Source organism: Strix uralensis, chromosome 10, assembly GCF_047716275.1.
Source record: "Strix uralensis isolate ZFMK-TIS-50842 chromosome 10, bStrUra1, whole genome shotgun sequence".
Taxonomy (NCBI): domain Eukaryota; kingdom Metazoa; phylum Chordata; class Aves; order Strigiformes; family Strigidae; genus Strix; species Strix uralensis.
In genome coordinates, this window is record NC_133981.1 from 22,494,245 (window position 1) to 22,508,516 (window position 14,272).

General features: G+C 36.0%; 1 protein-coding gene across 1 annotated transcript in view; it reads left to right on the forward strand.

Annotated features, from left to right (window-relative positions):
• Nucleotides 1-14,272, forward strand: part of SYN2 (synapsin II) — a 196,375-nt gene that overhangs the window by 136,965 nt on the left and 45,138 nt on the right. Inside the window, exons 6-7 of the mRNA XM_074879738.1 lie at nt 9,536-9,598; nt 11,982-12,124. Of these exons, the coding sequence (XP_074735839.1) occupies nt 9,536-9,598; nt 11,982-12,124 (206 nt within the window). The remainder of the gene's footprint in view (nt 1-9,535; nt 9,599-11,981; nt 12,125-14,272) is intronic.

Below are 14,272 nucleotides of genomic sequence, written 5' to 3' on the forward strand. Positions count from 1 at the left end.
GTGCAGATTTACTTGATAGTGTCACTTTATACACTAAGATCATGTCAAAACTTGTATTGATTTCAGTGAGCACCAAGAGAACGGGTTTCTTAAGATCCAGTCTTACAAGGTGGTGTTAGTGGCAATCGAAGGCACTGTGTACAAGGGGTGCTCAGAATACCCAATTTTGCATCAGCTCCCATTAATTTGGAGAATGTGAGAATTGAATCGAATTGAATTGAACCCCAGTGTTTCTCTGGGACCAATCTATATTGCACTTACTTAGTTTATAAGCCATTTTAACCCTCTGTTTTGAATAAAGAAACCACAATTAAGGTGAGCTTACCTCTCTTTGGCTACCTGCCACACTAATCAAATGAAAGCTCTACTCTTTTTATCCACTTGAGCTTTCAGATTTCTTTAATGCCCCTATTTCTAGAACAATAATACAAAGCATATCAGATTCTCCTTTGGCTTGCCACTTGTCTAAAGGGGGTGTAAAACATTGATGCATACACATAGAATTTTACACCTCGTTTTTTTCTGTCGAGGTACGAGGCAGTGGAAAATCTGGCTCAACATCTTCGAATTGTTTTGTGTTTGTTCAGAATAACAGCTGTCTAAGCATGATGTTTCTGCTTCTCTTAATCAAGAGAGGAATATGTTGGGCTACCCCTGCTGGTGACGGAGAGCTTCTGCATGGCTGAGCTCTAGCTTTATCTTGAGATTGTGTTTTCTTAAAACCAAACAGACCAGAGAAAGAACATCTTCTGCTTGTTTATTCGTTTAGGACTCTTCCTGCCTGTTTCTGGGAAAGAAAAAATGAATAAAAGGCCACCTTCATTATTTCACTTTTAATTTCCTTTCTCCAAAGTAAGCAGAGCAAAATTAGATTTAGTCTGATGCATATTCCACAAATAAATTACATGGAACTAGAGTGGTTAAATGAACTTTGCTTGGGGATTATTGGAAAGATAAATATTTAAACACTGAACTTGAGGTAAGTCATGTTTATGCAACAACTGGGATTTTTTGTCACTACTTCCCCCCTCCCTCTTTTTTTTTTCCTATTGTGGCTTTTCTAGTCAACTCAACCATAAGGACATTAAAGCCAGGGTGAATGCCACCTTCAAAAAACTGTTTTCTGTATTGTTACCAGCAGAGGGCTTTTTTTCTTTCTTCAGATGATCTTTGCCTAGTTTTGCTTTTATATACAGCTTTGATTATATTTTACATTATATCCTAGTTAGAAGAATTCAAAGTAAATTTACAAGAATTCAAATTATATCTCTTGGAAATAAAATAGCTTATATTATGTAACTCTAAGCATTGTTCAAAAATACTTAAATTGCAGAAGAACTTACAAACCTTTGAGCACTTTAGAGTATGAAGCTTGAATTTTAAGGATTTATTTTAACTTCATAGGCTTACAGTGAAGAAATCACAGGATGACACTCTAAGTAAACCAGACTTATAAACTCTAGAAAATTCTGAAATAGGAAGGGTAGGTATTATTCCATTACATAAGGAAAAATACAAACAATAATACAGTTGAAGACTGTGCTGGTTAACTATATAGCCATCTACTCGTTCACTAAATAACCTTTACTTCAGACTATAGATAATGATAATGATGCCTAGAGGTATTGTGTAAGTATATCAACCTAGAATACTTCTTTCTACAGTAAAAAGCACGGTAAGCAGATTTATGAAATCTTTAGGTGGCCAAATATTAAAGATTAATACAATAAAATGATACTTATCTTTGTAAGCTCATAGTACAAAGAATCTTCAATTTTAAAACATTGATGCAGATGAAATGTTAAGAAGCACTGATAATAATTACCCTTGCTATTGTGACGTCAATAAGAGAATCATGAAATTAACTGGCTTTTTAGATTTTCATGCTCGTCTAGTCAGGAGAAGTGCTTCTAATTGTAAGTCAGCTTTATTGTTATCAGATAACTTGTACACATGAAATCTATAGTCTCTAGAGTATGTTGGTCAGAAATTAAACAGCTGAAGTATCTATAACTGTCAGAATTTAGGACACAGCATTTAATTTTCAAACTTGAAGTTAAGAGTATATGTGCTTCAAAGATAGATAAAAGACAGAAAGGTATTTTTAGTGACTAGTCACAGTGCTTTTATATAGAGATCTCTAGGCAGTGTTACCATCTATAAAAATGTCCTACAGTGCCAATAACCAACAGGTTTCCTAGACATATAGGGATGGGAGTGGGGTGCATTGTAGTCATCGGATGTAACAGGACCAGTTGTATACAGTTCTGTGATTTCAAAGCTGATCTTTAATCAGACAATTCCTTCAAAACTTATTGTGGTAAAACTGTGTCACATCCTGCAACTAACTTAGACTCCATTCAGGAAAAAAATAATTAAGTGGGATCTCTGACCAAGAGCCTTAGGTTTGTCTTGAGTTTAGAACAGAACAAACTGACAAGGCAGAAATATGTTTTCAAGAAGGAGATGTCAAATCTCTGATCGCTACACAAATCCTAAAGAGTGAACCTACATTCACCAGACTAATGGTGCTGCCAGCTGCCTCTAGTTACAATGTGTGTTTTGTTTCTTTCTAAAACACAAGTTAAGTTTATTTTGTCAGGTTCACTGGAAGGACATGACTCTTGTTGATATGTTCAAGTAAGAGGATTTTTTTTCCCTGCTGCTGCCACTACCCTGGAACTGCATGCACAGTACACGAATTTCAGTTTAAAGGAAATAATAGCAATGAATTCAGGAAGAAGTATTAAGTACGTCTTAGTAAGAAGTACTGCGGCAGACAACTGATTCTACTTTTTATTTTTCATTAAAGTGCAGTGAAAATACAGGAAACAGTATTGTGTAATGTACAGATAAATAGGCCACTTATTCATGAGCACAACATTAATCAGATCAGTATTCATGAGCTTTATAATTTTGTTAATTAACTGCTCAGAGGTCAGAGTTGTAGCATCTATTTCAATCCCTTCCTTTCCACAGAACAGTTTTTGTGTTGTTCATCGGTTTGGGTTGTTCGCTGGTTTGGGGTTTTCTTAAATTTCGTGCCCAATTGTATCTTCTTCATTCTTCTGCACATACTACATAGCAGTTCCAAAATGGTAATCTCAACACAACAAGCATAGTAGGCTTGGCAACTGTTGGCCTGCCATATGTTGTAGGCCAATGGATATACCCGGGTGTTTTGAATGATGAATACTTTTGCAAACGCTCTATGTTTGGATAACAAATGAAGTCTTCCAGAAGAATATAGATACCTTCCTTTTCTCAACAAGAAAGAAATCCTCTACCAACTTCCAAGAGATGAGTAAGGGGGAGACTGTATGTTTTATTTTTAACTATTTTTTCTTAATTTTTGGCTGGCAGGATATGCTTAGTTTTGAAACTGAAATATGTTCTGATCGCAGCCAGTTTGGGTATTTACAACCATGCATCTCCAGATCAGAGGTCAGGAGCTTTCAAACCTTTTTCTGTTCATGAAATCTTCTGGAACCCATGTTTTTAATGATTATCTGATGTGTCAACAGCAATTCTCAACATACTTGCTTGCTCTTTTTGAGCACCTATATCATTTGATCAGTTTCTCTTTTAACCGTTTTAATTTGGCCATTTTTTCTTATCTTCTAGCAAAAGCAGACCAGTAATTGCAGTGTTTTCTGAAATTGATTGAATTTTCTGCATTTCCCTGTTCATTCAGTGTAATTATTAATATGTGGGATCAAAATAGGCCAGCCCTAAATCTTTTATGGAAACAACATATGCAGCATATTGAAAATATCTTGACACTTCAGAAGAGCAGTACAGTATTGTTTTGCAGATTTCAGGCATTTAAAATAGGTTCTGACCAGTAACTATTGAATCTTTGAACCTAATTTGTGTTTAAGTCCAGTTTGCAAATCATCCTAGAGACGTGGACAAGGAACGTTTGATGTAATAACTTAGATGGACAGAAGAGTAAAAATCCAAAACATTTCAAGCCTTAATGAGTTTGATTTGATAACTTACTGCTCCCAACACCAGCAGTTTCAAAAAGCTTTGTAGTCTCACGCTACCTAACCCAACAGATGTCATGACCTGATTCTGAGAGACTTGATGACGTGAGAAACATGCTTCTGTGATAATAGTTTGCTGTGAATGCACGCTTGCCTTAATTCACATTTATTCGGCAACTTCAGAATATTGGGTCAAATTTCTCCCTGGCTTTAGTAATTCCATCAGTGTAACTCCTGTTTAACATAGTTCTTTGTCTATTCATAAATCTAAATAGCTTCACTGCAACTAGAATTACTTTGCTAGTTGCCTGTCAGTAGTATGGGAAAGAAAAAGAGCAAATGGAAAATTGGAGAAATAATGTGTGTTATGAGTTTCTACTGTACTGTCTTTGCTCTTATCGAACTAATATGAATAGCTCTGGTAAAAGATGAATGGTGAATTCACAGCTGTGAGAGCTGTTGAGGGGTTGCTGTCTGTATTATTACCAGTAATTGTAACGAATTAAAGAATATTGCAGTTGCTGCAGCAAGTGGTTTGAAAGCGTGAGTCTTGTATACTGGCCTCCAGTTTACTTGTGAAGATTGTGGAGTCCAGATCTCATGGCATTTAGAAGCTCTCCCAGTGAAATGCAGATTTTTGAGCCAGTTTGTCAGCTGCTGTAGCCCCACTGCAAGTATATGGCTGAAAAAACAAATCTACTCATTTCAGAGAAAACAGTCCTGTGAGGACTACACCAATTAACTTCAAATGTGTTAATCTAAAAAAACATATTACATCCATTACACAATCAAATTTAGTGACGTTCATACAACACCATTAAAAGAATTATTTTCACCTGGACTGCCTTGAAAATAATAAAATAAGTTGTAGTTATGTAAAATAAAGTGATAGTAAAGAGTTAAGCAGCATGCAAATCAGCTCTTGAATGAAAATACTAATATACGGTTATTTGCATAGGGAAAAGAGAGACATGTTATTAAAAAGATGAAGATTTTTCAGACAGGATATTACAGTCACATTTTAAACCCATATATACCCTGTTGTATTTCCATTACAGATTTAATCACTTTTAATATTTAATCCCTCATTCTCCTTTGTCATTGAACCCTTCCACAGTGCAGTTAACCAAGACAGGGTTAGACCTCTGACACTTAGACAAGTGCCCAGTCTGCCAAGAGCTTTTAAAGTATTACTGCTATACTCATTAAGACTCATGTCAGACGTGAGTGAACTCCCAGTTTGAAGGTGCCCTGTGGTGACAAGCATTAGATTTGTCTGGTCATTAAGTATGTAAATTTATTTCATGCTACTAGTATATGACAGAAACCATTAAAACATGTCATTTCAGTAAAGCAACCTCCATGCTAAATATTTTTCAGTTTGAAACTTAGGAATCGACTTCTGTTATCTAGATGTTAAAAGGATTCTGCTTCAAAAGATTTTTTCACTACTGTCTTTTATCTGCAAAACATGATCTACTTTCGGCTCTCCTAGGGAACATGTCTTCAAGTTCACAGATCAAAGTAATACCTACTACTAGTAGTGCCTAGTCCTAGTCATGGAAGTGAGCCTTGCAACTTATTCTAAGTTAAGGTTCTGTTGAAATGAGACTTCACGTTTATTTAAAATAACAATAAGAAGCTAAAACCACAGAAATGAAAGTGTGTAGACTGAATCCATCTTTGTAATTTTTAGAAGCTGATAAAACATTTTAATACTCAGTGACGTTATTTAGATTAATGGTATCATGTTAGCAAATATCAGTAATGTATCTCAGCTGTTTTGTATATGGGCTCCTACAGAGAGCCATGACAGTTTTTCCAGTTGCTACTAATATTTATTACCAATCCAATCATATTCGTATATAACTATGGAAAATTCTATTGCATACTTGACATATATTCTGTTTTCTCTCTAATTAATAATGAATTTATTGAGTTGTTATTTAAGTTAAAACAGAAGTCCTTTTTATCATAATTTTTTTTTAAATATTCAGATGTACTGCATGTATATTATGTGTAAGTCCAAGGGTTCATGCAGTGTTGTCCATTTCCATCTCTCATACATACACACTTGCCAAATTTCTTAATGTAATTTCTGTTGTTGATCTTTTCTGATTTATTTCTCCTCAGTTTGTAATTGTCACGGTAGAATTTATACTTTTCTGAGTTTAAGAAAACCTTTGAAAAGTAAGCAATATTTTTGTAAAATGGCCTCTCCCCCTCAACAATACGTTTCAAAGAAAACATGCAATGAGTCCTACTAGTATCATCTCTATTTAAAGTGGATCCATTGACAAATGCAAGATCTTCTTTCAAGGTATCTCTCTACCAAGTAACTATAGTGTAAATTAAAAGGAAACCTATGGAGCTGGTAAGTTTTCCCTGTTACTATCACAGTTGTGTCATACATAATGTTTACCCAAATGTATGAAAAGTCTTGAGGCTGCCTGTTCTGTTAAGAGATAAATTAACGTAAAAGAGCAGATTGGGAAGAGGCGAGGGGAGGATGCGGATCAAGTTTTCTATAATTTCAATAAGACATTTCAGGCTTTGTTATTGCTTGACAGAACAATACCACACACAACTGGAAACCAGTTAGTGGTAGGAAAGTGCTGCATGATGGCACGTCTAGTCCGCGTGTACGAAGGGAAAACTGTGGTAACTAAAGTAAGAGCAGGATTAAAGGAAATGCTGTTCAAAAACCAAAACAACTGCAACTTCATCAGCCCTGGCATGGGCCTGTCACAGTGATAGATACAAACAAGAGAAGCGCTGGGATAACTTAGTAATTGTCTGCCTTCTATGCTATCTGAGGTTTTTTCTGTCTGATGTTTGAAATGCACTATTCAGCGCCTTTTTCCCCTGCTACCACCTCTTCTCTTTGTCTGTGCTGGGATGTGGTATACCACATGAAATCTTGATATTGGACTCCAGAGCAAAATGAACTCTATTGCCTTAAATGATGTTAGTGCATTTTTCTGAGGGAGAAAGCAGTTTCTTTTTTTTTTTTTTATTTTATTTTAGTGTTTGTTCCTGTGGCCTACAGAGGATTCCACAGCTTTGGAATCATGGGAAGATACGTGGTCCTCTTAATTACAGGAGTGCCATTTGTATTGCTATAGTTAGAGGTCTGCCAGCATTTCCATTACAAACCCCAGTTCAGTGGTTTATAGTTCAATCATAAAAATGTGGTGCTGCCCTTATGAATTTTGAGTCGGGCAATGATTTGTTCCTCATCCTTCACCAAAAAATTATGAAGAAAATAAGTAGCTACTTTTAAAATATGAGAGTAATAAATAAGTGACTAGATGTTGACTATACAGGACTTTGCATGCCTACAGTTTAGCAAGAACTTTATTTTTAAATTGCTATATAAGTGACATTTTCTGTATAATGCTTTTGCAAGTGCTTTTGGCTATTTTGAAACTAATCAATTTTTTTCATGCTTGCATGCCTTAACTTAAACTGGTTAGATTGGAACAGACCTGTAAAAAGCAATTAAATATATTTTGGGTGTAAAGATCAATACTTGAAATGGTTCCTAAACAAGAGCTAAATAAAATAATTCTGAAGTTTTCATAGTTATTGATTCCTACAGTGTTAGTCTAAGTAGCCATAATTTCTGCAAAAAATACAAGTTACCTTTACACAGGTACTGAAATATGGCAGCTACAGTTATATAAATAATATAAAGCACTATAAGAGATGGTTTTCAGAATGGTCTGCTTGCCTGTGGTGGTAATCCTTGATTTCAAATCTCGAGGGTGCCCTGGCAGAAGATAGATATTTGACATCTTTACTTAACTAATGGAATAAATTAACTAGGATCACAGTACATTTTTCATAACTGCAAGTCTTTAAATAAAATCTGGTTTTCTCCTAAAAAGACATACTAGCCCTAGCTTTGGGTTTGATGCAGAAATCAGTGAAAAACCTCCATGGCCTGGGTTGCATAGGTGACAACTGTAGGTCCCTGTAGTTTCATCAGGCTTTGAAAACTCTGGTATGTTAAAAGAGTAGATCCAAAGATTCCTCCTTTTTCTTCTGATCGGGCAGAGCAGAAACTGAGATTCTGTCAAAAAACAGGCAACTTGGTTTTGTTTGCTTAGACGTCCTAAAAAAGTCAGAACAAAACAATATTGCATCATTATGCATTTTAGGAAAGTCAGAGAAAGTCCATTAAAAAAAGAAAAAAAAAAAAAAAACAGAAAAGAAAGAGATTCAAGTATGGTACTGGGAATCTGGCGGTAAGTAGTATAGAGTGTGTACCTTGCAGTGAGTGCCCACTTGTTCTCATGCAGATTGCCCTTTCAGTTAAAGTATGTTTAAAGCAGATATCCTTAAATCATTAATTAGCTTTGTAACCCTACAAATAGGCTTGGATATTACCGAAAGCCAAGTGACCTTCCCGTTCTTTATCTCTTGATCTTAATGTTGATATTTACAGTCCCATGACATTTTCCATGCAAATATCTGTTTGCGTGGTTTTGTGCAATGTTGTGCAAAGCACAGTGAGATAAGTGTCGACTCTTGACAATCCTTTGTAAGCATTTGGAAAATAAATTTATCATAAAATCTCTAAGAATTCTTAGCTTATTTTCTAAAGCATCAGCTTTGCCTTTGATTGTATTTACTGTGTTAAAAATTCACTACTAAATGAAGGTTTCAGACCCCATAACACCTACTGTCATGCTGCTGCCCAGTTTGATTACACGTTGAGGGTGTTCAGTTTTTTATTTCTAGTTATAATCCTGTTCTGCTAAGTATTTGTTTTTATGCTTGGTTGTTAGAGGTTCAATATATGTACATTTTAGGTGGAAGAAAGACACAAAGAATTGCCAGCTGTACCCATGACTAGGATATCCAAAACTTCCTCAAATGAATGATAGAAGTAAAACTGATTATTCACAGAACTTTGAGAGACAGAATCATTGTCATTTGATTGAATAAAGCATATTCACATGCCTTTTTATATTTGATTTCCTAAGCAATGGCTGAATTATTACTTGCATTCTATGGAGCCTTCTCTAGAGAACTTCCATATTCTGTAACAGAAGTTATGATCTGCCTTTAAAGAAAGCTTTTTTGGTGAATTAGACATCATTGCTTTCATAAGTGGTCACAAAATGAATTTACAAGTTTGCTAAATAATGGAAATCAAGGGGAAAAGGAAAAGGGTGATTAATTTGACATCATTAATGATTATAACCTTGGAAAGCTTGAGTTTATGGGTCAGGAAACAGTAGCAATACATAAAATAGGAAATAGCAGAAGTTCAGCTTAAAAGTGGAGTCAAAAGAAAGACATACAAAAAAATTAAGATACAAGAACACCAGTTGTATGTGTTGGGAATAACACAACACTCAGAAAACATACACAGTGCAGAACACGTAGTCTTACATAGATGAGTAGCAGTTTGAATAACTACATGGCAAGAACAGCTTTGGCTGCAGTATGCTTAAATAATTTTCATAAATGATGTAGCTTAATCATTTAACTCATGGTTGCTCTCTCTAATATGTCTTTTTTGTTTTCCCCCTTAGCTAACAATGCCAACATTTCCTGTTGTTGTGAAGATTGGACATGCTCATTCAGGCATGGGAAAGGTGCAGATGCTACTTACTGCATGTTAGGAGGCTGGGTGTTTGTCTAAAATAATATGCATGTTAACTTTTCACTGTCCAAATTCCGTGTCAGATCCCTACCCTTGCAGATCTCTTCTTGTATATTATTCAAGAAAGCAACTCTCTTTAGGAAAATGTTAAAACACGTAATATGTTTTCACATTGGTGCCTTTTCAGTTTAAGCGTTGTCTTATATAGGACATTCTTTGAAATGGGCTGAGATGCTTTCTTGAAGCAGAACCTTATTTATTAATTTAGTTGACTGCAGTGAAACTTTTTAAGAGTCAAGGTCTGTTTGCACAATCCAACTTTTTGGACCTGGGAATATAGGAAGGTTTTGCCTTGGTTCTTTATTAGTTTCAGCTTGATACTGAACTTTTATTCATTTCCTATCTTAATGTATTCTCTGTGATTGTCTCATACCACTATATAACTGCTGCTTTCTTTCTCCAAAGTAATTGCATTTCAGTGGTGAGTACAGTTGTTTTGATATCACTTATCTCACAATGATGGTTCAATGGGATATCATTTAAATCCCGCTTTCATTGATATCAGTGAAAATTTCTAGTCATTACAGATTAACCACTTTCGCTGAAAACACGTCAGTGCTTTAAGTGTTTTAGATTTTAAAACAAATCATCAGAGAATAGTTACATTTATCATCTTGAATTTCTAAAAGCTCCATGAACATATTTGCCACTAGCAAAAGAAATAGAAAACTTATTTAATTGTATTTTATTCGGTAATTGTGCAAGTTGTACTGCATGTTATGTGCTTTTGCTGATGATTGTTCTGCTTTATTTCATATTTAGTAAGTCAGAGGAAATCCAGCAGCCAATTTAATTGAGAGCAGAATTAACCACTAATTACCTAAACTGCAGTTTCTGTGGATTGCATATGTGAAGTATTAGAATGTTTATACTGTACTTTCAATATTCACCCCTCATTTATACAAAAGGGAAATAATGCACCGAAATGTCCAGCATATCAAATGTCTAGAAATAAATCTAGATTTTTTTAGCTATAAAATATTTTAAATCCTTAAAGATTAAATGCCAGTCTTTCTGGTGAAATGCTTACTGTCAGTGTCCAAATAAAGGCTCTCCTCATACCCCAGTCCTCCCTAAAGGCATTGCTAGGGGTAGTGTTTCCATTGGTCATAGACTTGCATATGCTATTAAGTTTTCAGAAACTAAGTTGAAACCAGGCATTGTGTCTGGTTTTGTGGCTCTCAAATGCCAAATTACTCTGTGTTGTTCTCCATCTGAGAATTGAGAGCAAATACTTAGGCCTTATGACTTCTTTTAGCTTCACCAGACTCCATTTAATATACAAGTCCCATCTCACAGCTGTGGCACTCTGGCCCGTAGGTTCCACTTTAAGTACCAGGTGACAGTGGAAGCAAACAAGAAGCTGAGTTTGCAAAGTTGCAAACTCTCCTAATACTGCATAACATGAAAAATACTAATCCCTGCCTCCTTTTCTCACCATTCTGAAACGTGCTTTGGGTTAGTGTGTTGGAGTTCCAGTTTCCCTCTCCCATTTCCTACTAACTCTAAGACTTTTCTTCTGAGTCACTTTTTCTCCCCACTTCAGCCAGCTTCCTTTAAGACAACTGTAAAGATGTGCCCTTCCTGTCCAAAAATAATGCCTCTGTCCTCCATCTGTCCTCTAAAGTCTCCTCCTCCCTCTCCCCCTAAATCAATATTCTCCACTTTTCCATCTCCCTCTTATTTCAAGATTTTAAAGTTGATGGATTTAGTACCATTCACCATCTTAGCACAGTGTTCCACAACTAGAAAATCCTACTTCTAGAAAGCCTGACTCCTTACAGAGAAGTGGGAAAAATGAGAAAAACTGGTTCTGCTGTCTTGAGCCAACCCTCCGTGCTCCATGTGAATGTACACTCATCAGGATATCATGACCTCCTGGGACATGCATGATCTGATAATACATGGTGGGCTCCACATACATTCAGTTACATGAGCAATTTACAGAATCAACAAGAATTCTATATAAATTAGTGTTGCATATTATCACATCTTGAAAAATTCTAAAGCGTGCAGATCTAAAATTAACAATCACCACTTAAAAAAAAATCAAAAGCAAAATAAAATTCTACTGTCTGCAAATTGCTTTCTACAGATGAACAGGTAATATTTTGCCTATAAAAATAGCTACTTTAATGCAGAAATGTTATAGAATCTAGAAATTAACTAAAATATCCGATACTTTTTTTTATAAACTGATGCTGTCAAAAAACATACTTCTCATGAATGCCATTTGCAACTGAATTCTACATTTTATTCCTAATTACTCTTTTTTCTTTTGTATATGCTGTTTACTTGTGGTATGATGACTACAGATCAAGGTAGACAACCACTACGATTTTCAGGACATAGCCAGCGTGGTAGCACTTACTCAGACCTACGCCACTACTGAACCCTTCATAGACTCCAAATATGACATCAGGATCCAAAAGATAGGCAGTAACTACAAAGCATACATGTGAGCCAAAAACTTATATTCTTTCATCCTTTTGTTTCAAAACTGATGAGCACCAATAAGATTAAGACTGTTGGATGAGTCTCTGAGATGATGTGGTGACTCCATGCCTCCATTGTCATACTCTCTGGAAAGACAGTATTTTAGACTTTCTAGATTTATCAAGACTTTTTTTTTAAGTTGATTGTGACTGGGAGGAGGAGAATAAGACAACAGGTGAGCCTGCCAGAGTGGTTTTCCTGCTAACCTCTGTTTATTTTTTCATTTAAAGAAAGGAGCAGTTGGAAGTTGTTTTTATAGAGGACTTGTTAAATCAAATTCTTTTGTATCTTTTCACCAACTTAAGGTCAAATTTTCTTCTCCCTCTAAGGATAGTTAGGTGGCATTCATTCACACAAACCTGAACCATAACACTTTAATGGAACAAAGTACTCTCCTTTTACCATTATACATGTAAGAAAAATTCTAATCTTGCAGTGGCCTTCACATATATGGAAGAAAATCTCTTCTAATTTTAGAATTCAGGTATTGTTTTAAAGTTATGACTATACGAGAGGCTAAAAGAGTGTTTCGGTTTCACAGACAACATTAAGCTAGAACAGCAAAACAGGTTATCTTGTAGTTGAGCTATGGTAACTGTGTTTATGCATATTTTTACTCTATTTCAATTATCAAGCAATGTAGTCTGACATACACTCATTTCATTCATGTTTTTATGACAAGTTAGATCATCTCATGTCTTTGTTCCCTCATGCTTACAATTCTGAGGCAGGAAAAATATAACAAAACAGGAATAAAAATACACGTATGCTTTTACATATGCACACCCATCTACACATGCAAATATACTTATCTAGGAACTCCTGTAACATTGGAGGGATCAGAGATTTTTTGTACCATTTGTAAGGTACAGTCAAGTTCTTTATCAGTAAAAACTATTGAACTCCAAGGAAACCATAAATACAAAGAGAAGCAAAAGTTTGAGCTGGGTTAAAGAAAATGCATGAAATGTTTTATAATATTAAAGACAGGGTTATCGTTAAGTATCAAGTAATTTAGGAACAGCCAAAAAACTCTATAAGAAAGTAGAACCTTTTGTCCACGGTGGGGGGGAGGGGCAAAAAAAATCTCATTAGGTTGATATTGGAAGGCCACATACTCTTGACTTCCCCCCTAAGACATTACTGTCACAAGATCAAAACTGTATCAGTAACTGCTGGCCTTTCCTGGCATATGACTTGAAGGGGTACCTGAGAAAGGACATCAAAGATTAGGCCTTTCAAGAACAACCCAGTAGTCTGTCTGCCTCTCACTGTACATCTGAGGGAACTCAAGAAAGCACAACACAGAAATGGGTGCAAATACTGTTCGCATAGGTCAGATCCATCCAGCAGTATGGACACTCAGTCCTTCTGCTTTATTTTGAATCCAGAACTACCAAAATTTTGCAAAAACAGTGTGTTGGAAATTGGAGTTGTACACAGTGACCAAGGCAGAACACTCAAATAGCTTGTGAGGATTGAGAGGTTTCGGGAGCCTTTGTTGGTGACTTTCGGTGTTCTTAGCAACTCTGTAACTCAAGCTGCCTACAGAATTTCAGCTGTGTTGGGCCTACCCCACCTCTCCCTATAGGCAATAAGAATCATAAACAAATGCTTATGAATGATACAGGTTTTAGCCCCTGTCTTCACCAGGAAAGTTAATTCCAGTTCTGCTTGTTTGTCTTACATTGGTGTTCCAGACTGTTGACTTCTCCTGGTTTTAGCCCCGTATCTGGAGATATCCATCCTACCTTTTCTAATAGCAACATACTCCTACACCCCAAGGTCATCTCTCTCCTATCTGTCCACACCATATCTTGGTCCAGTCCCACCACTTTCCCAGACCACTTTTACCTTTCTCTCTCTTAGTCCTTACCCCTTACACCTAACCTTTTTGATTGGCCCAGCTTGTCCCTTGCCCCTTTATTCTACTCAGTGCCATTCATCGGCCTTGGTCTCCCTCTGCTTCCAGTCACCATTCAGCCTTCTTTCTCTATCTCAGACCTTTTCACACAACTACTTCTGCCTCTTCAAGGCTAGAATAGTGCTTTTCTTTGTGCTTTGACAGGCAGATGTCTTGTGTGTGCTACCCATCTCTTCCCCTCCTCTG